Genomic DNA, 22,747 nt, shown 5'->3' with positions numbered 1-22,747 from the left:
TCCCATCCCCCCCACTCGCCCAAATCCACCACCCCCACGTCTCTCCTCCCAAGTCCCCCATTCCATCCCCGTGTAGAATTCAAATCCGCGTCAGGCCAGGAGGGGCAGCTCGAGGCTCGGTCTCCGCCGCCGCCCGCAGCTCCCGATCCCCCGAGATCTGCCCCCGCCTCCGCCCGAGGGACCGCCGACCATGGAGGCCATAGAGGAGCTGTCCGAGCTCTCCGAGTCGATGCGCCAGGCGGCGTCGCTCCTCGCCGACGACGACCCCTCCGACGACGCCGCGCCGCGTCGCCCCACCACCTTCCTCAACGCCGTCGCCCTTGGCAACGTCGTAAGTAATCGGCCGCCGCCACAGCCCCGCCCCTCCGACGAAAACCCCTCGCGATCTGCTCCTGCTGCTCGTGTGCTCCGATCTGATCCGTTTCCCGATCCGTCTGTGCGTGCAGGGAGCAGGCAAGTCGGCCTTGCTGAACAGCCTCATCGGTCACCCGGTCCTGGTGAGCTCCTAGCCTAGCATCTCAGCTCCCTTCCCCCCTCTTCCCTCGTTGTGGCATCTGCGGTTTTTTTTTACTGGATTTGGGTGATGGTGGTGGTGGTGTGCGGTGCAGCCGACAGGGGAGAACGGGGCAACGCGGGCGCCGATAGTGGTGGACCTGCAGAGGGAGCCGGGTCTCAGCAGCAAGTCCATCGTGCTCCAGGTCGACAGCAAGTCACAGCAGGTGTCCGCAAGTAAGTTGGATCTCGTCGCTGTGCTTCCTGCATCTATTGACGAGTTTTGGGAGCTTGGGGACTACACCTGATCTCGAACTTGACATTTCCTGTTTCGTTCTGTTGTGCTGCAGGTGCCCTCCGGCATTCACTGCAGGACAGACTCAGCAAGGGGGCGTCTGGTGGATCAGGGAGGGGCCGCGCTGATGAGATTTACCTCAAGCTGCGGACGAGTACAGGTCTGTCTGCGACTGCGAGTAGTATAATCATTTTAATAAACCTTAACTGTTTTCCCCCTCCGCTTCACTAGCATTATACAGAACATGGTGTTGACTGCTGAGTATATCGTCTCACTTTTGGTGATGGTGGGGATGTACTTGTAGTAATGGAACAATGATGAAACAACTATTGGGCTGTGGTATTTATGTTTGTGGCACTGTATGTGCTGTTTGCACACTGTGTGGAAACAAAGTAACAGGAGAAACATATTGCGAGTAGTCCATTTCTTATCTATGGAACAACTATTGGCTTGTTGTATTTATGTTTGTGGCACTGTATGCGCTGTTTGCAGTTGCACACTGCTCTGTGGAAACAAAGTAACAGGAGAAACATTTTGCGAGTAGTCCATTTCTTATCTATGTTTAATGTCTTGGTGAACGCTATCCCTATGCATAATCTCTTTTCTAAATCTGCTTTGAGGTAGTTTGCCTTTTATTTTGTTATTCTGCTTTATAAAAATCCCTCACATTACTTGTGTTTATCTTCAGCTCCCCCATTAAAGCTGATTGATTTACCTGGGATAGACCAGCGAGCTGTTGATGATTCCATGGTAGGTTCTTGAATTATTTTTAGCTACTTTTCCTGTTCGTAAATGCTTAGAGAGTAAGTAGAATGCTCATTAACCAATTGCACAGTAAACTTTGATCAAACTTTAATCGTGAAGCACATGCTACATGTTTTATCCTGGGACACACACTTAGAACATACTTTCGTTTCTCTATAGCTTGTTTCATTTTCCTTTATAGCTTTTGAACTATTATTGCACATTTACTTTAGGGAGATCACTTCTAGTTCTTTGAGGCTGTCAACTTTCTTACTCCTTGTAGCAGAGTGCTGATTGTTTCCTTACTTTAGATCAATGAGTATGCTGGGCACAATGATGCAATACTGCTTGTTGTGATACCTGCAATGCAAGCTGCTGATGTCGCATCATCTCGAGCTCTAAGGCTGGCCAAGGATATTGATTCAGATGGTTGGTCTCTCTGAAAATATCATCACTATTTCTATTGCCATTATTGTATTGAGTGATGTATTTCCGTTCACTGTAACTGTAGGGACGAGAACTGTTGGTGTTATAAGCAAAGTTGATCAAGCAAATGGAGATGCAAAAACTATAGCTTGTGTTCAGGCTCTACTGTCAAACAAGGGCCCAAAAAACCTTCCAGACATTGAGTGGGTTGCTCTAATAGGACAATCTGTTGCAATTGCGTCAGCGCAATCAGTTGGGTCTGAAAACTCGCTAGAAACAGCTTGGCGAGCTGAAGCTGAAAGCCTGAAAAACATCTTAACTAGTGCTCCTCAGAATAAGCTTGGCAGACTTGCTTTGGTTGACACCATTGCAAAGCAGATACGTAAAAGAATGAAAGTGCGGCTTCCTAACCTATTGAGTGGGTAAGAATTATGTGTCATTTCCTTCATTAACCATTGCATCTGCTATGTAATTCTTGGATATACATGGTATATAGTATTAGACGAGTTCCTTAAAATGATGTAATTCACTTGTATGCATGGTCTAGTGTTAAATCACATCCACTTGGTTGTGCTACAATATCAGCCTTCAGGGTAAATCTCAGATGGTGCAAGATGAACTAGCAAGACTAGGAGAGTCTATGGTGCAAAGTCCCGAAGGAACCAGGGCAGTTGCTTTGGAGCTATGCCGGGAATTTGAAGATAAATTTCTTGCTCATATAACATCTGGTGAGGTTAGTAATGAACTTACACTAAAGGTTTGATTATGCCTCTTTAAAATGAATAGTTGATATTGAGGTTAGTATACTTTTTTCTTTCATATAAAAGGGATCTGGTTGGAAAATTGTTGCAAGCTTTGAAGGCAAGTTTCCAGATAGAATTAAACAGCTACCATTGGACAGGCATTTTGATCTCAACAATGTCAAAAGGGTAAGATCAGTTTCAACTTTTACATTGAGCTCTGGTGGACCTCTAGCCACTTACTTAAATAGATTTCTCTTGATGCACTAGATTGTCTTGGAAGCCGATGGTTATCAACCATATTTGATATCTCCAGAGAAAGGACTGAGATCCTTAATAAAAATAGTACTGGAAATGGCAAAGGAGCCATCACGACTATGTGTTGAAGAGGTATGTCCTAATCAATCAATAAAAAAAAAGAAGCTGTCACAACTTTGTGTCGAGACACTTATTCTTGTACTCCCTACTCCTCAGGAGACAAGCAATGATGGAACTTAGTTGTCTCTTTTGTGATGGACATTATTTCACACATCACGTTTTGACAAACTTTGCATTCTATACTCACCGCAATGTTTTACTGTGCTCTATTTAGAGTTTCCCAGTTGGTATCTGCTATGGCCTCGTTAGCATTGTCTGTCTTAATGTCGTGTATATGGTTGTGAAATTCTTTGTGTGTGCACATGTTGAGTAACACTATCTAAGTCTTAACTGCCTCCTTCCTCCGGAAACTAATTTGTTATTGCATTAGGTTCATCGTGTATTGTTAGACATAGTCAATGCTTCTGCAAATGCCACACCAGGACTTGGAAGGTATCCTCCATTCAAGCGTGAGGTATCACTTTTCTGTTTTGCAAGTAGGTTTCTGTTTCGCAAGTAGTTTTCGCCTTTTTGGGTGTAAACTCTTTTATTCTTTGGTCAAGGTTGTTGCAATAGCATCAAATGCACTCGAGAGCTTCAAAAACGATGCCAAGAAGATGGTTGTAGCACTTGTTGATATGGAGCGTGCCTTTGTTCCTCCTCAACATTTTATCCGCTTAGTGCAAAGAAGGTCAGTCATTAGATTGATGTAGCTGTCTCTAGATGTAGATTTCTATTTCATTTGCACTGTTCTGTGCTTGTGACTTGACAAAAGGTATTATGTTCTTTCACTTTCACCTCCTTTTCGACTACGAGTCTGATGTTAAATGAGCTCTAGCTGAAGTAGTACAATCATACTTGCACTTTTGAACTGCCCAGTCACCACATCACACGAGAACACCAAAGGGCATTATCAAGCATACATATTTGCTATGTTTAAATGTACTGAATTACAGTTATTGTAAACTAAACTGTCCATTATTTCATGATGAGATTATTTTTTTTGCGGGTCATGATGACATTATTAATACTGACCCTTGGCCTTCACTTTTTTTTGTCTGATACTGGCAGAATGGAAAGGCAGCGTCGCGAGGATGAGTTAAAAAATCGATCTTCTAAGAAAACACAAGAGGCTGAACAGTCAACGTCAAAGAGGGTATGATTTTGCATCTATCTTTGCTGTGGGCACTTGTTTTATTGTAATGCTATATTTGGAAATCTAAGATCTTTGTATTGTTACAGGCGTATAGTTCATATTGACTTTGTTGACTTAAAGTACGTATTGGCTCTGGTTGTTGACGTAAACTGTTTATTATAGGCCTCCAGTCCGCAAACAGACTCTGAGCAAGGTGGTGGCAGCTTAAAATCAATGAAAGACAAATCTGGTCAGCAAGATAAAGACAAGCAAGATAAAGACACAAAAGAGGGATCGAATTTGCAGGTTGCTGGTCCTGCTGGTGAAATTACTGCAGGTATGATACTCAAATATTTCTGCGCCTAAGTTAAGTCATAGAAATACATTAATGTTATACTTGTGCAAGCCAACATTCTGCTGACCGGATTAATTCCTCATCACAAATCGGCTGTTTCCTTGCGTTATGCGCTTACTAAATGTAGGCCCCGTTTGGGAGAGCTCTGCTCCCCAATTGCAATGATTCTATGAGATTCCTAGGAGGGAGCAGGGTGGGGAGCTAATTAGAATTGATTCTTCGCTGATCCCCACCAGAATATAACAGGGAGCAGCGTGAAGCAGGTTTTTTTTAGCTCCCAGCTCCTAGTGTAAATGGAGAAGTGATTCTCCCCTGATCCCCACTTGAATCAGTTGACATTTGAGCGTTTGGCTGGTTGGGAGTGATTCTCTTTGGAGAAGCTGGAGCTGGAGCTCTCCCAAACGGCCCCTAGTATTTTTGAGGCCTTACCTATTTAGTCCATTGGATTATCAGTGTCTAACTTTGTGGTAATAGATACATTTTGACTGATTTAACAAATAGAGGTATAAGCATATTTTTCTTTTCATCTGCAGGTTACCTCTTAAAGAAAAGCGCAAAAACTAATGGCTGGAGCAAAAGGTGGTTTGTTCTTAATGAGAAGAGTGGAAAGGTTAATCAGTTCTCCTGAATATTTTTTTTGAACTCCTGATTTGTTTGTGGTACTTAAAGTTATGAGGATGTCCTTCTGTTTTTCAAATTTTCCTTAGTGCTTGTTGTTGATCATTATACTTCATGGTACTTATTTGATCTACGTGGTGTGATTGTATTCACCATGTGTTTTTTCTATATCAGCTTGGATACACAAAAAAACAAGAGGAGAGACATTTTCGTGGTGTCATCACTCTTGAGGTGTGCATAATTTTTGCCTTTATATTCTGTGTTATTTACTCTGCGACGCTGAAATGATATCTGATTACATAATTTTTGCACTGTCACTTAAACAGTTCCACCCTGTTGACTGGATCCTAGCAGAAAGATATACTGACCTCGCAAAACATAGACTTGATGTAACCACAAAAATTGTAAGACTGCTTTAGCAACTTATTTATGCTGGAAGCTGTATTCTTTGGCAGGAGTGCAACCTTGAGGAGGTAGAGGAGGAACCTTCTAAAAGTTCAAAGGATTCAAAAAAGGCAAATGGACCAGAAAAAACTCCAAGTCTTGTGTTTAAGATAACCAATAGGGTTGCTTACAAAACAGTCCTCAAAGGTTAATACCCTTTTGAATGTAACATAGTACTTAACGGGTTTTTTTCTATATACATATATAATTGGTTGGTTTAAATTTTGCAGCTCACAGTGCCGTTGTATTAAAGGCTGAGAGCATGGCTGACAAGGTTGAGTGGGTAAATAAGATCAAAGCTGTTATTCAGAGCAAAGGCGGTTCTTTCAAGGGTCCTAATACTGAGGGTGGTTCAATGAGGCAAAGCCATTCGGATGGCTCCTTAGTAAGTCTTAGATTATTCATGGCTGAATTGCATTTGTAACTATCTCTGTGTTATATGTTTAGTCATCATGGAATTTGAGGTTCCCTCACCAATATGTTTAGGAAGTGTATACAGATACTCTTCCCTTGGCCGTCTTACACAAATTAACATTTGATCATACACTTTTCAAAGGATACTATGGCACGGAGACCTGCTGATCCAGAAGAAGAACTTAGATGGATGTCTCAAGAAGTTCGTGGTTATGTTGAGGCTGTTTTGAATAGTCTTGCAGCAAATGTTCCAAAGGTTCATATTCTAACAATATTCATTTTGTTACCTTGTTATTTGTTTCTAATTTTTCATCGTTTTTCTTTGCCTATTAGGCCATTGTGCTTTGCCAAGTGGAGAAAGCAAAGGAAGATATGCTTAACCAGCTATACAGCTCAATAAGGTTGTTCTGTACATTAGTACTCTGGTTCCAAATAGTTGGTGTTCTGGAAGATGCAATGACTTTTTAAAACTTTCACTGTCAGTCACTTATAAGATATTTGGTTAGGAAACATAAGAGCCATGGGTAGAATTTTTGTTGAAAAGTACCTTCATAATATCTTAAATATTAAATTTATAAATATATATATTCTAAGTGGTTAAAGTCGTGCTGGAAGGTCAACATAAAAAATGTAAAAACAATTTTTTTTTTTACCAGAGGGAGCATACATTATCTATTGTCATTTGGAGATCAGCACTTCGCAGATGATTTAAGCAAAGTAGCTTGATAATCCATTAGACTAAGAAATATTGGGGCGATACACCATTCTAGAAAATAACGCTAACATATACTTGAACACAGAAGTACACTATCCCCTAGACCTATTATCTGGATTCTAGACTGTATGGACATATGTTTTTTTTTAAAAAAAATCCTGAGTTTATCTGGACAACAGAGTTCCAAACTAAGGATGTAGAACTCACTAATTGAGATGTAACTTCTCTCATTTTCTAGTATTTATAATCAAGGATGGTTGCCATATGTTCAGTATGGTTTATTATTTTAAGTACATTTTGAATAGCTTTGGTAATCTCAATCATTTCTCTACCAGTGGGCAAAGCAATGCTAAGATTGAGGAGCTTCTCCAAGAAGACCATAATGCTAAGCGCAGAAGGGAGAAGTACCAAAAACAATCATCTCTCCTGTCAAAACTTACTCGTCAACTCAGTATCCATGACAACAGGGCATCTGTTTCCTCTTATTCTAACGACACCTGTGAAGCTGGTAAGCTAACAACAGCAAGTGCAATAAACTTTCTTCCCCTTCTGTTATCATTGTAACAACTATTGGCATTGGTGCTTAATATAGAATTGTAGATAATATACTGTCTGGTATGTGGTAATTTTGATGCTGATGTTTACTAGCTTGCAATTATATTAGCAAATGTTAAGAAGTCAGCTTAGACAAGCTAAATCAACGTAAGGAGGCTCATGAATTGAAACCGTCTTTAGCTAGATAATCCTTATGGTCGAGGTCGGTGATAAGGAGACATTTTTTTTTGCCAAACCAAATTTGGCCCTGTTTAGATCACAACCCGTAAACCCCGTAAACGCAAAAAAAAACGTCATATCGAATGTTTGGACACATGCATGGAGTACTAAATGAAGTCTATTTACAAAACTTTTTGCATGGATGGGCTGTAAATTGCGAGACGAATCTAATGAGCCTACTTAATCCAGGATCTGCAACAGTATGCTACAGTAACCATCCGCTAATCATGGATTAATTAGCATCATTAGATTCGTCTCGCGATTTACAACCCATCTGTGCAAAAAGTTTTGTAAATAGACTTCATTTAGTACTTCAAATTAGTAAGATTCCATCGCAAATTTTTTTTGCGTTTCATCTAAACACGCCCTTTGTCCTTTAGATGTTCTTGGCTGTACATGGAAGACTTGATAGAGTACTTTCTCCATTCTTAAATATATGACTCCATTGACTTTTTGCTCAAAGTTTGACTAACAATATTTACATACTCAATTAATTCAGTAAAGTAAAATAAGTATCACTAGATTTGTCATCAAATTACTTTATGTTTGACTTGTAGATTTATGTATCTGTATAAATATTTAAGAACAGAGGTACTCCCTCTGTCGCAAACTATTAACTGTTTTGGCTTTTCTAGATATATAGATTTTGATATGCACCTAGACATAATGTATATCTATATGCATAGCAAAATCCACGCACATAGAAAAGGACAAAACGACTAATATATTTGGAACGGAGGGAGTAGTAACAATTTAGAATTTGGTCTTTGTAACGCATGCTAATTTATCATTTGCAGAGAGCCCTCGAATACCCAGCCGCTCAGGTGAGGACTGGAGGTCTGCCTTCGATTCTGCATCTAATGGGCCTGCTGCTGCCAGCTCAAACAGCGAGTCAAGGTCGAGAAGCGCTGATGGTCGCAGCCGGCGCTACGAGAATGGGGATGTGAGCACAGGTGCCAACTCTGGCAACCGACGCACGCCAAACCGGTTGCCTCCAGCACCACCAAGATACTAGTCGTGCTGATTGGTATCCATGAACATGTATTCTTGCCTGGCACACGCCCTGTTTGTCGTATCGATTATTGGAGCGTATTCCGGATCGGCTGCTAGAGATTCCAACGTAGTGGAGTCGGGTGATTTCATGAATGTTGTCTTTACAGGTAGCTGGGACTCGAGAGTTGTTTATAGAAATATATAGGTAATCTATGGTCTCTATTGTTAATGATCTCTTCTGCATATTTATGTCCTGTTGCTGTGTCCCAGCCTTTGGGATTTTGTGGATCAGGGACGATTGTTCTTAGCTTGCGGTTCATCAGGCTATGATTTGATATGTTGTTTCCCTCCAATTTTTGTCCAGTTTGCGCATCATAATTCTCATTCAGATATCATATGCTGCCTTGTTGGTACCACATGCTAAATTCCACGTTCTGGTTGCCATGTTCCCGACTTTTTGAGTGGTAGAGCATCCTAGCTCTGCTCGCATCGTTTAGGCTTACTTGGCGTTGGCAAATCTAGATCTACACCAAGTTTTCATCTCAAATTTTGGTTTGGTTTGCCTTGTTCACTGATAGGTGGATTTTAGTCCATCCTATATGTGAGTTCGACTAGTTTTTCATCAATTGAAATTTTAATTGGAATGCAGACAAATCAATTAGAATTATAATTGGAATCCGTACAAATCAATCAGAAACTTAATCGGACCCTGGACAATTAATATCTCGTATGATCACAACACAGTTGGTACATGGAGTGAACGAACATAAATTCGATGGTATTATGTAGATCTATTATATTATTTGTAGCATCATACAGACACTATGCTATTTTAAATTTCTAAAAGCAACAACACAGTTGGTACATGGAGTGAACAAACATAAAGTTGATGGTATTATATAGATCTATTATATTATTCGTAGCAACACAGACACTGCTATTTTAAATTTCTAAAAGCAAGTAAGTAATCCTTCCTGAGTTCTGCCTATTTAATTTTATAATAAATTTCTAAAAGCAAGTAATCCTTAGTGAGTTCTGCCTATTCGTTTCGTCCGTCAATCTCCCACCCCGTACCGTGTGCACATGACTTTTTTTTTCGTTTCTCCAAATTGGATGCGGGTGTCTGCGTCCTCTGGCCGCCCCCTTGCTCGATGGGCTGTCGCGCCACGCCTTGCTTTGGGCAACGCCATCGTGCTCGTCCACAGGGGCGTGGCCGCGTGGGGGTGATGGCGCTGCTGCGGGAGCGAGGCGAAGGCAGCACAGGGGCGGACTGTTCTCTCAAAAATTGGCAACACAGCGGCGGGCGCCGGGGACAAATCTTGCACTCTGGCTTTGGTTGCATCCCCCGGAACCCATTAGCCCGATGGCACAGCCTCGCCTGGCAGCAGCAGGTCCCTCCCATGGCTGAGGGTAATCGCAACCTGTAAAAGTGGAAGGAACGAGGCTGCCTATCTTGGGTAGCTCTCGGTTACATATTGGTAGTTATAGGAAACAATCGTTCCAAGATTATAGGGCAGATAGTTGTCATCGACTTGATCTCCAAGCTATTGTTTACAACAACCTGAATCTATCTCTAAAGGAGATCAACGCTGTGTACAACTACCGGATAACAACAGACTGTTACAACCGAACTAATCTATTCAACTAACAGCCTCCCTCAATCTAAGCTTGTCTTTGTTCAAGAGATTAAGATTGCGCTTGAAGTCCTCAAACTTTTGTACTGGTAACGCCTTGGTGAAACCATCTGCAAGCTGATCCTGAGAAGCAATCAGCCGGATTTGTAGTTGCTTCTTGGTGACCCGTTCTCTTACAAAGTGAAAATCTATCTCTATATGTTTTGCTCTTGCATGAAACACCGGATTTGCAGAGAGATACGTTGCACCAAGATTATCACACCACAAACATGGCGGCTGACTTAACCTGACTCCAAGTTCAGCAAGTAAGGACTCCAGCCAGATCAATTCCGCCGTCGCATTGGCCATGGACTTGTACTCTGCTTCTGTGCTTGACCTAGATATGGTTGCTTGTTTTCTGGCACTCCAAGAAACTAGATTATCACTAAGGAAAACAACAAAACCTCATGTTGATCTTCTATCATCAACACTCCCTGCCTAGTCAGCATCTGAATATCTGACATATCTAAGAATCCTTTTTACTGCAGACCAATGTACTGTTGTAGGAGAATGTAGAAACTGACAGACTTTATTTACTAAGTAAGCCAAATCAGGCCTGGTAAGCGTAAGATACTGCAAGGCTCCTACAACACTTCTGTACTTGGTACTATCTTCAGCATTCAACAATTCACCCTCATGTTTGGACAATTTTTCCGAGACAGATAAAGGAGTTGAGGAGGTCTTACAATTTCGCATACCTACTCGGTTCAGGATATCCTAGGCATATTTCTCTTGAGACAGCAATATGCCTCCCTTCTCTTGTTTCACTTCTATGCCCAAGAAATAATGTAAATCACCAAGATCCTTGAAAGCAAAGTCTTGTTTAAGATCACCGAGTAGAGCTGCTACTGCTTTTTCAGAATTACCAGTGACAATTATATCATCAACATAAATAAGCATAAACAATGTGACTTCTTGCTTGGAATAAATAAACAGCGAAGTGTTTGACTTGGAAGCATGAAAACCAAGCCTAACAAGCTTAGAACTTAACCTTCAATACCAGGCCGTTGGAGCCTGTTTTAAGCCATAGATAGCTTTATCAAGTTTGCACACAAGATGAGGGGCAACTTCATTCTCAAACCCAGGTGGTTGTCGCATGTATACTTCTTCTTCTAGAACACCATGCAAAAACACATTCTGCACATCTAATTGCCTTAAGCACCACCCTCTTGAGACAGCAATAGATAGAACTGTTCTGATAGTAGCAAATTTTGACCACGGGACTAAATATGTCTTCATAATCAATGCCATAACGTTGTTTAAAGCCTTTGTCCCACTAACATAGCTTTGAATCTATCCACAGTTCCATCTGACTTCTTTTTAATCTTGTACACCCATTTGCAGTCAATCAAGTTTCTCGCTTCTTTTGGAGGTACTAGATGCCAAGTCTTGTTCTGTATCAAGGCATCATACTCTTCTTGCATTGCTTGTTTCCACCGTGGATCACCAAATGCTTCCTTCAAGTTTTCTGGCTCACCAGTAATACAGCTGTTGCACCAACGAACATGACCATCAGTATAAACTTTGGGTTTCACAATACCGCTCTGCAGGCGAGTCCTTGGTCCAGGCGCTATTGGTGCTGGAGCTGCATCCACACCGGATCCGGGACTAGTCACAGAAGATCCTGGCGAAGGGGCGTGACCAGGGGGATCTGATGCAGCCTCTGTCGGGCCAGGTGTCTCAGTAGGAGAGGCCGCGCTGCGCGAGACTACGTCTGCCCCCCCACGCGGCGATCTGGGGCAGGCTCCCTCATCATTGGATGGAGCAGGCGTATCTACCTAGGATCGCGAGCTGGAGCCCCTGGGCAGATCTTCTTGGGATCCGGCGCTGGGATCCGGTGCGACATCAGGCGCCTGTGGCTCTGCTAAACTCTGCTGTAAACCATCACCGGAAAAATTCTGCACATCACTTTCAGAGAGAAGATTGTGATCATTAGTAGCATATGAGTCAGTACAGCCTACTCCCTCATTACTTGGGTTAAGAAGATACTCAGGAAGGAGGAGAACATCATTGCGAAGTCTTGCACCAGCATTTGAATGTAGACTTTCAAAGGGATAAACTGACTCGTCAAACACTACATCCCTAGAGATGTAGACTCTCCCGGTGCTAGGTTCTAGGCACTTGAAACCTTTGTGGAGGGAATTATACCCAAGGAAGACACAACGGGTGGATCTAAAGGATAGTTTCCGTGTGTTATACGGTCTCAAGTTGGGCCAACAGGCACAACCAAAAGTACGAAGGGAGTCATAGTTGGGAGTTTCCTTGAGAAGGTGTTGCACAGGAGTATCAAAGTTTATAACTTTGCTAGGGAGCAAATTGATGAGGTAAGTAGCAGTAAGAAAGGCCTCATCCCAAAATTTCAAAGGCATGGAGGCGTTGGCAAGAAGAGCAAGACCAACCTTTACTATGTGTCGGTGCTTTCTTTCTGCTGATCCATTTTGCTGATGAGCGTGGGGACAAGACACATGATGCGATATACCAATGCGTTGGAAGAAGGAATTGAATTTTTCATATTCCCCTCCCCAATCACTTTGAACTGAGAGAATTTTTCTACTGAATTTCCTTTCTACAAGACTCTGGAAATTATGAAAAACTTGAAAGACTTGGGACTTATGTTTGAGCAGGTATATCTAGGTGTACTTGCTATAATCATCTATGAAGCTAACATAATAAGCACGTCTCCCTACTGAAATAGGCGCAGGCCCCCAAACATCAGAAAAGATAAGCTCGAGAGGGGCACTTGATACGCTTGTAGATTTAGGATACGGAAGCTGATGGCTCTTGGCTCTTAGACAAGAATCACACACGGAATTAAGATTCTCATCATCATTACACGAAAGCTTATTGTTCTTAATGACACGATCAACAATAGAAAAAGAAGGATGACCTAAACGACTATGCCATCTTGAAGTAGATGGCTTTATTGCTCCAAAGACTTGCTTCCGTGACTCTACTCCTGATGATTGCAACGCTAGAAGGTAAAGGCCACCCCTACATTTGCCTTGATGGATGATTTTCCTCGTGTCCAGATCCTTAATCAAGAAAAGATCAGGATGAAACTCTATAAGAGCATTGTTATCATATGTCAAACGATGGACAGACGCAAGACTCTTGTTAGCATGAGGAACATGTAGAATATTCATGAGGAACATGTAGAATATTTTGCAGATGAAGATTTTTATGAGGGGTATGTAGAACTGTATGACCAATGCTACTAATTCTCATACCTGAACCGCTGGCGGTGTGCACCTGCTCATGTCCATGATACTTGTCACGGACCGTGAGTTTCTCAAGCTCTCCTATAACGTGGTCGGTGGCGCCACTGTCGACGTACCAGTTCGTATATACTCCATATCCGGTAGTAGCCGAACCCGCGGTCTTGGAGATCTGTTGTCCTTGGTAGGACTCATCATAGCGGTGCCAGCACTCCACGGCTTCATGATTGGGTTTTCCGCAGTTCTGGCAAAGGGGCTTGGTGCTGCTGGTGCTTCCTTACTGCTGCTTGGGTCCTCCATTGCCGCGACCCCCACCATTGGCAGGGACATGGCCGCCACGACCACCACGGCCACGGGAACTCCCACGACCGCGTGAAGCAAAACTGGCGGATGATTGGTAGCCGTTGTTGTGATTCTCCTGGAGTAACTCAAGTCTAGAGTCATAGGCAAGCATCTGAGAATAGAGTTCGCTCACCGAGATTGGAGTGGGCCTGCTCACGATAGATTGAACAAGCAGATTGTAGTCGAAGTCCAATCTGGCGAGGATCAGAGTCACCATCTCGTCGTCCTCGATGACCTTGCCAGCAGCTGCAAGTTCGTCACCGAGCTTCTTCATCTTGGAGAAGTATGCAGCGGCAGTCATACTGCCTTTCTTGCAGTTTGCAAGCTGCATGCGGAGATTGGTGATCTGGGCACGAGATTGTGCCGAGAACATCGTCTCCAACACTGCCCAGACAGACGCAGAAGTAGTGAGGGTCGTGACTTGGGCGAGGATGTCGGAGGTGAGCGAGTTGAGGATGTACGATAGGAGTTGCTGATCCTGCGCCATCCACTTCGCATGCTCAGGGTTGGGGACGACTTCCTTGGTCTTGTCGTCCTTGACGACCTCCATGGTGGCACGCGGTGCTTGCAGCGTTCCATCTAGGATCGCCACAAGATTGGATCCTCTGATGGCCGGCATGACTTGAGCCTTCCAGAGGATGTAGTTTTCACGGGTTAGCTTCTCGGACACAGGAGCACCGAGAGGTGGAGGCGCACCCGCAGGGAAGGAGGAGGATGACGCCATGGATGGATGGATTAGATGTGTTGTGGAAGATGGCTCTGATTACCATGTAAAAGTGGAAGGAACGAGGCTGCCTATCTTGGCTAGCTCTCGGTTACATGGAAGGAACAATCGTTCCAAGATTACAGGGCAGGTAGTTGTCATCGACTTGATCTCCAAGCTATTGTTTACAACAACCTGAATCTATCTCTAAAGGAGATCAACGCCGTGCACAACTACCGGATAACAACAGACTATTACAACTGAACTAATCTATTCAACTAACACAACCAAGCAGCAGTGTCCAGGCATCAGCAGTGGCTAGGCAGCAGCAGCGCATGGTGAGAGACAGAGGAAGCAACGCGATGTTATTGCAGGTACAACAGAAGGATAAGTGTCAAGCAACAATGGATATGGAAGAGAAAGGATGAGAAAAAAAAGAAAAGTGGAAAAAAAGTCATGGACATATAGACATTTCAACTCTTACATCCATTTTGCAAAATATAGAAGAATCAATTTTGTAAATGATTTTCAAAATAATTTCAGATCCACTGGAAAAGCCACTCCAGCAGAGAAACCATCACTAGAGATATTTCAACTAATAGCCGGAGCCTTACCATAAAGACCCTTACACTTTTAGTTGTTGTTCCTAAATAGAGGACAGTTGTCCAGATGAGGTCACCCACGATATTTTAGCTTGGACCAATCTTTGTCTTTTATTGCAATAGCAAAAATAACTAATAATTATATATTTATATGGTATTCGCCTGTAGCAACAATGAAAACTTTGGCTTTAAGAGCAAGGCTAATAATTTAGCTACATATTGGCTATATGTTATTGCTATATCTTAAGCCAATTTAATAGCTAGCTAACTATTTAGCTTATCTAATAGTTGGTTGTATTACTGTATAATAGTTGGCTGAATTATTGTAAAGATGGATTGTACTATTAATACTTTATTAATTTTGTTCTCTCACCAAGTTTATTGGAGTCTGTATAATAACCGCCTAAGAGCAGACTGTTTCTTGTCTCTCCCTTACTTTTCCTTTCAACTCAGCACAAATAATTGCTCTAAGTGGGCTGGGCTGGCAAGCGGACAGAAACGAAAATGGCATTAGATGAAAGGCCCAGAACGAGTTAATATTTTTAATGGTGTTTCCCGTGCTGTTTTTTTACGGCTTTATCATGTGACTAAGAGACGCATCTACCGTACTGGCATGCCTATAAAAAAATTAAAAATAGTCTCTGGTCAGGCGAAGAGGCATTGTGGATCTCTTGGGTGAAAAGGTGCTTTGATCAGTTGGTGACGTCTCAAACTCTCAATCGGGGGAGCTAATTTGTTCGAACAACAGTGGGACAACATGACAGCAATTTGTTATTTCCTCCTTCATTTCCACGGCTCACTACACGCTGAAACTCTGCTCGAGTAGGCCGGGGGAGAAAACAAATGCTACGGCCACTTGATCGGCTGTCGGTGTTGGCTTTTCATGGCTCGCATGGGATTATCCTTTTCCATACGGCGGGACATGGATGTCTCCATTTAAGTAGAGACAAAGGTAGGGCTGAAATAAAAAGGTGAAATGCTAGCTCGTCATAAGCTATGGTTGAGGAACGCCCACTTCCAGCACACCGAACACGCCATTCTCCTGCAGACTTTGCAGCTCGGCTACCTTTGCATCGTCAGGGTAAAAAAGCCGAACGCACTTCAGACTCAGGATGTAAGTGGGCGCAGGCCCACCTGCAATCCTGCTAGAAACACCTGCGAAATTCAGCCTCGCAGGCACCTGCAGAGGCCTGCTTTTTTCAAGTGGGCTTGCGCACGCATACCTGCTAAGCCCAGCAGCATCCGCAGACAAGCCTAGGAGGCATTCATGGCCCAACTGTGAATCGCCTCCAAGGGGAGCTGAGAGCTACGGGCCTGCGGCAGACGCCAGGCGGATCGAGCTGCGAGCGGTAGCAGACGGAGTGCCACCGTAGCCTCGGACCTCGATGTCCTCCTCCTCCGCCTGCCTCCCCGCAAGGCCGCGGCATCCACCCGGCGACCCCCTCGCGGCGGCCTGCGTGCGACCGTTCCATTTCCCCCGCGGTGGTGAGCGCTCCTCCCAGATCCAATCTTGCTCGCTCGCTCGCACCTTCCGCTCGTTTGGCTGGGTTAGGTTTTGGTTCCTGGAAAAAGTTGGATCCTTTCCTCGGCCGGGAGCGGCAGAAATGGCCTCATTTTTTTTTGCCCCTTGCATTGGCTCCAAATTTGTTTTTTTTTTGCGAAAAGGGAAGATATATTAAACATAAACAAGAGCACAGTACATCCTCCCAATTGCGAACTGGACATCAAAGAAAAAAGAAAATTAAAAACGAGTCATTCATCTTCTTCATCTCCGGATTCCAGTTCGCCGCCATCACCACCGAACTGAGCCAAATCCACCTCCCCTCCCGGCAAGGGACTCCAAGCATTGGAACTACCGCATGCGCCATCGCCAGGAACTCCAAGCGAATTGTTTCTGTTGAACGAGAATCGGCTGCCACCTTGCCGGAAAAGGAAGAGAAAGGAAAGATCCGCCGTCGCCAGCCGGAGGACCGGCGACCGGAATAGAAGTTCACCATCGCCGAGAAGCTCAACAACAGGAACAAACCGCACACCCACTAGGATGACCAGAGCTCTCGCCCTTTCGCAAAAGACCAAGAGAGAACCACTCACGCCGTCGATGCCGGAGCCAGGGACGAAGCAGCGGAGAAATCTTATTCTCCATGAGTCGTCGTCGTGGGGGAAGCACGCGTTGCCGACGCAGCCGCCAGCACCACCGCAAGCATCACCACCGCCGGCGACCCAGAACAGTAAAAGAAGCGGCGCATATCGGAACACCACTCCACCCTAACCCTAGAACCTAGCAAGCTAAATACAGGGAAACTAAACAGCTCACCGGCCGATTGAGCCTCCCCTTCCTCTCCGGCGCCGGCGAGGGTGTCGGAGAGGAGGGGGAAGCAACGGATCGAAGCCGGGAGCAAGGGGATCTCCTGTCGCCTCCGCTCCTTACTGTAGCAAGGGGAAAGACGAAAGGGACCAGAGGACTCGCCCTGTCGCCCGTGGAATTAAGCTAAAATGGCTCCTTATTGGCTCCAAATTTGTTGCACGAGAGGAATTTTTTTATTTTCTTTCTTTCATCTCGTTGCTGTTCCTTGTATTCGCCGCCTCATCTATCTGCTGTGACAGGTGCCATTGAGTGCCAAGCCTTTGCGGAGTTGCGGCGGCCTGCAGGTGCGTTTGCATGCTCCGGCAAGGCCTAGCGGGTCAACGCAGGATGATAGTCTTTGAACGAGGCTCCGGTGCAGTAACTGCACGTGCAGTTACTGCACCGGATCTCCGTCGATATTCTTTAGCACATGGGCTCCTGCAGAGGTAGCCGCCTGTGCGTGCGGCGGCCTGCAGGCAGTCTGCAGAGCAGCCCGCTTACATCCTGACTTCAGACATTTTTTTCCATTGATATATATTCAGTACTCTGCAGGATATTTCATTGCTCTTTTTTATTATATTTTTAGTACTCTGCAGAATATTAGATTGCTCGTGCTGCGCTGTGCTGAAGTTGTTTGATGCTTCTTTACCAGATTCTGTGATCATTGCGTGCACGAGCTGCAATGATTCGAGAGGCAAAGTGAGCCCATAACCACCGGGAATTCCAATAACCTAAGACATTATTCTTTTTTCCTCTTATATTTACGGGGATGGGATTTGCATTTGCTTTGCCAAATCCCTCCGCCTATCTCTTTTTTCCTCGTATACAAATAATTTCCCGTGAAGAGCGAGCGCCTTCACTTCATCTGGCTTCACATCTAGAGAAAGAATGAACAAAAGAATAGGGGCAAAATTGTACAAATCCCCCCTCTGTATCACTATCTATTTACACTTGGGTCCGCCGCCGCCGCCACGGCCTCGTCCCGGGCCAGCCTGTTGAGCATGGCGAACATGCCGACCATGGGCGCCGTGTTGTAGGTGCACGCCTCCGTCTGCATGTAGTTCTCGCGGTGGTCCCTGAACCGGTCGCGGCGGTCGGGCCCGCCGACGATGGCGCCGACGACGACGTTGGGGTTGGCGCCCCTGCGGACGAACCAGTCGTCGAACCCCTGCGCGCAGCCGATGAACTCCTTGCTGTGCTTGTACGGCACGATGGAGGCGGCGCGGTGGTGCACCCGGGCGGGGAACCGGGCGCCGTACCCGACCAGGTAGCTCATCCCGCGCGGGTTGCTCCCCAGCACGTAGTCCACCTGCGACCGGGCCATAGCGAACACCTCGCCGGCGCTCGCCGCCCCGCCGCCCGCGCACGCCACGGCCTCCCCGGCGGACGAGAGGTAGCCCGAGTAGGCGGAGAGCAGGAACGCCGCGCTGGTCACGTACTGCATGTTGTTCCACTGCCGCACGTACAGCATCCCGCCGGGGCTCCGCTCCACGTTGGCGTCGGCGCCGCCGGCCGCGTTCCGGCCCAGGCACGCGCACACGTAGTGCTCCGCCTTGGCCCGGTACCGCTCCAGCGTCTCCCGGTGGCGCGGCGCGTGCTCCCCGCTCAGCAGCAGCTGGAACACGGAACAAAGTGACGCGCGTGCGTGCTCCCGTCAGCGACCGATCATCTATCACTTGCTGTTGACTTGCACTTGAAAATAGTTTCAACGACGAGACGTACGTACCCTGGCGGCGAGGATCTGGACGCCGGCGTACTTGACGTCCCAGCTGAACTCGGTGATGGCCCAGCCGGTGCCGCCGAAGGCGTGGGCGTTGTCGACGGCGTAGTCGAGGAACTCGGCGCGGCCGGTGGCGCGGTGGAGCCAGAGCGCCGCCCAGAGGAGCTCGTCGTGGTAGCCGCTGACGGAGGCGTAGTAGCTCTTCACCTCCGCGATGCTGCTGTCGTACTTGCCCCGGTACTTGTCGGCGAACTCGAACAGCTGCAAAAAAAAAAGTGCATCGCAAGTTAGCAATTAGCATGCATGATGAGCTACCTAGCTGGGGGCGATCGATCAGTACTGAACTGAACACTGTTCACACGAGTACACTAACACTGTTCACACGAGTACACTGCTACATACTCATCCAACCAACCAATGCAACCAACTAATATTCCTCTGGCCTGCCATGCCAATTGCCATGATCGGTCGTAGATGATCCATCATCATCGCTGCACCGTTGTAACGACACGACATGGCGATCGAGCTGCCTGCCTGCCTGCTTTAATTTGCAGGAGATATTATCTATATCATCTGTCCATGCATCCATCCATCCATCGATGACAGGCAACGTGCAGGAATGTGGTGGTTACGCTAAGCGCCTTGCTAATTGGTCACCTAACCCTGATGGTAACATGCGGCTACGTGATTCCTCCCGTCCACGAAACTGATCCCCCACAGTGGGGGCCCGCATGGCGGCCTCGGCGGACCGACACGAGGTTTTCCTTCGCGCAGTTCAAAAGTTCGAAGCTGAGAACCTCCCCCTTGACCCGTTGGCAAACTGGTGTGGTGGCACGTGCGCCGGTCCCGGCCGGGCGGCGCAGGGCAGCACGGCACGCGTGTGAACCGGGCAGGAGGAGAAGGAGAAAATCGTGCGGCTCCGACCGGGCTGGCCCGGCCGGCCGGCGGCGCGGTGCATGTCAGATTCCACAAGCCAAAGTAAGCTGGCTCTGGTCAGTTCTGAGCCAATCAGGGAGCAGCTGAGCTGGGCATGATGCGGTAACTAATCGGGATCATGATGATTAGCAAGCAGCGGCGGCGGTAACTAATTAGTTAATAATAGAAAAAAATTACTGTCGTCATCATCATCAGCAGATCAGTTAATTACCTGCAGGGCGTGGTGCAGGAGGAGGCTGGCGTAGTGCGGGTTGTGCTCCCGGAACACCATGGAGGCGGCGGCCATGGCGGCGGCGGTCTCGCCGGCGACGTCCGACCCCGGGCGCTCGCGGTCGACCTTGTACGCCTGCCGCGACGTCGTCATGTCCTCCGGCCGCTGCCAGCAGTAGTGGTCCGTGTCGCCGTCGCCCACCTGGATGGACGCACGGTCAATTCATCATTTCATCCATAAGCCAGTTCCATCACACACACACACACACACACATTGTCAGGGTCGTCGGAGCCGCCGAAATCCATGGAAAAACTAAAGGAACAGTTGCGAGCTAGCTAATCCCATGTGAAAGCACAATCATGGAGCGTGTGGGATTTGCGCGTCGTCAGCTTGTCCGCTAGCAGCAGCTAGCGCCACCTAACAAATGTTCCCCTCGCTCGACGCCTTTTTTTTTCTTTGGATTTTTATAAGTTTTTCCTCTGCTTTGCCAGCCGGGAGACTGGATGCATGTTGGTCGATCGCTGACTCTGACGTCTGACCCCAGTTTCATCTTGATTGATTGTTTATTACCACTGGCGAACCAGCTTGGTAAGTAAATTAGTTAGGTGATGGGGAGCAGTGATTAGTTAATTACCTCTGCCCAGAGCTCGTCGGGCTGGGTGTGCGCCTTGATGAAGTAGTCGGTGCCCCACTTGATGGACTCGAGCGCGTGGGCGAGCTCGCCGGCGTCGGCGACGTCGGCGCCGTACTCGAGGAGGCTCCAGGAGAGCATGGTGACGGTGAAGGCCATGGGCAGGCCGAACTTGACGTGGTCGCCGGCGTCGTAGTACCCGCCCACCAAATCCACCTGAGATGATCGAGATCCAACAATAAGCACCGTCAGTCGCCGTCGTCGTCGATCGGGCGACGCGTGATCACAGCAGGGCGGTTAAGCGGGCGTACCCCTTGCTCGAGGCCGTCGGTGAGGCCGGAGTGGTCGCGCCACGCCACGCGCTGGCCGTGCGGCAGCCGCCCCGACCGCTGCGCCTCGAAGTAGAGCAGGCTCTTGCGCAGCGCGTCCTCGTAGTCGTGCCGCGCCGACGCCGACGCCGGCCCGGCCGCCGGCGGCGGCGACTCGGCGCCCGCCAGGGACAGCGCCGCCGACGCGAAGAAGAGCGCGACGGCGAGAACCTCCCCGAGCCGGCCGGGCCGGAGCCACAGGCCGGCCGCCTCCGCCGCCGCCGCAGTAGCAGTGGCGGCGCCGCTCCCCGTGATCCTCATCGCCGCGCCTCTAAAATGTTGCTGCCGACGCTGCTGCTGCTGCTGCTGTGCCCAGTAGGCAGAACTTGTTGGCGTGTCCCGGCCGGCGGCGCCCGGGACGGATGGCCGCCGCCGTCCCGTGCGTACGACGACGTCGGTGGCTCGGCGGAGCGGCGCACGCTGGCCGTCCGATCAATCGGCGGGTACGCGCAGGTTGGTGGTACGTGCGCGTACGTAGCAGGTAGCGGCGGCGGCACCCGTCGGTTGTTGGGCGGTGGGAGTCGGGGCCGGGAGGGGAGGGGAGGGGAGGGGAGGGGAGAGTGGAGTGTGGTGGGCTGTCCAGTCTCCGGGGGGCGTCCCTGCCCTTATATGTAAGTAGGCGAGCTCCGCCTCCGCCGCGTTGGAGTGGGGGAGGGGTGGTTAGGTGACTTGGCGGTTGGGGGGTCCATGGCCGGGGGGGACAAGGCAGGGGAAAGGAGTAAACCGTGGTGGAAGGGATGGAGGAAGGAAGGAAGGCGGGAGGAAAGGGCGGCTGGGATTTGGGAATGGGCTTGCGAGGATTTGACCTGACCGAATAAAAAGGTGGTGTTTATTCCCGGGAAAAGGATCGTCAAACGGCTGGGGCTGGGGTTGGGGTTGGGGTTGGAGGAGCTAGGAAATGGGATTAGAGGCGGGGTGGGGGGCAGCCGGCAGGTCCACGTACGGAATGTTTGAGAATAATCTGCAGTTGACAACAGGAAAAAGAAAGGAAAACTTGTGTGAGTTTCTGTTCACTTGGCTCCTCCATCGTTTAAGATTGTCCCCATTTACCTGAGAGGTTCTTTAGGTTCTTTTGTTATGTTGTTTTCCGGCGAGGGGCGAACCTTTGGAATCCGGTATGTGTATGTCTGCCCTCGGTCGGATATACAAGTACAACACAAAGAAATTACTAACACGCACCAAGGCATTTTGTCGGGCGCGGGATGCTAGGCCTGGATATTTGGTTCTAACCGACCGATCGGTTTGGTCCATCGGTTCCTACACAAGTTTGGTTATCATAAAATACATTTTAGAAGTGGGAACCGAGGAAATTTGATTTTGGTTATTTTGGTTCGATTCCGGTTATAAATGATTAACCGAGTTTATCTCAACACCTGTTCACAAAATCCAAAAAAAAGGACCCCATCCACGCCTACCAGCGCCGCCGTTTGTCTCCTCGGCTGTTGCTCTAGCCCGAGTTGAAGGCACTGTCGCCGTGCACGCACTAGGCGTTGGGTGTCC

General features: G+C 47.3%; 2 protein-coding genes and 1 non-coding gene across 3 annotated transcripts; 1 reads left to right on the top strand and 2 right to left on the bottom strand.

Annotated features, from left to right (window-relative positions):
* LOC120669614 (dynamin-2A-like) lies at positions 1 to 8,855 on the top strand. Its single transcript, XM_039949413.1, has 22 exons — positions 1 to 331; positions 447 to 497; positions 609 to 729; positions 843 to 947; positions 1,476 to 1,537; positions 1,843 to 1,960; positions 2,043 to 2,379; positions 2,543 to 2,690; positions 2,785 to 2,886; positions 2,968 to 3,087; positions 3,446 to 3,529; positions 3,618 to 3,745; positions 4,126 to 4,210; positions 4,373 to 4,526; positions 5,078 to 5,154; positions 5,337 to 5,393; positions 5,618 to 5,753; positions 5,837 to 5,991; positions 6,163 to 6,276; positions 6,354 to 6,421; positions 7,071 to 7,243; positions 8,307 to 8,855. The coding sequence occupies exons 1-22, from the start codon at positions 191 to 193 to the stop codon at positions 8,522 to 8,524; spliced, it is 2,754 nt and encodes a 917-aa protein (XP_039805347.1). The 5' UTR covers positions 1 to 190; the 3' UTR covers positions 8,525 to 8,855.
* Positions 8,856 to 13,828: 4,973 nt separating this feature from the next.
* LOC120671707 lies at positions 13,829 to 13,967 on the bottom strand. Its single transcript, XR_005673802.1, has one exon. It is a non-coding gene; the product is annotated as a small nucleolar RNA Z247 (small nucleolar RNA).
* A 4,135-nt stretch (positions 13,968 to 18,102) lies between these two features.
* LOC120670810 (endoglucanase 16-like) lies at positions 18,103 to 21,823 on the bottom strand. Its single transcript, XM_039950976.1, has 5 exons — positions 21,191 to 21,823; positions 20,883 to 21,095; positions 20,249 to 20,449; positions 19,108 to 19,362; positions 18,103 to 18,996 (listed from the first exon to the last, which is right to left on the bottom strand). Exons 1-5 carry the CDS (start codon positions 21,506 to 21,508, stop codon positions 18,319 to 18,321), a joined length of 1,665 nt encoding a protein of 554 aa, XP_039806910.1. The 5' UTR covers positions 21,509 to 21,823; the 3' UTR covers positions 18,103 to 18,318.
* Positions 21,824 to 22,747: the final 924 nt, after the last annotated feature.

The sequence above is a fragment of the Panicum virgatum genome, chromosome 4N, assembly GCF_016808335.1.
Source record: "Panicum virgatum strain AP13 chromosome 4N, P.virgatum_v5, whole genome shotgun sequence".
NCBI lineage: Eukaryota > Viridiplantae > Streptophyta > Magnoliopsida > Poales > Poaceae > Panicum > Panicum virgatum.
The sequence above is the reverse complement of the archived record's forward strand: the minus strand, read 5'-3'. Positions and strand labels throughout refer to the sequence as shown.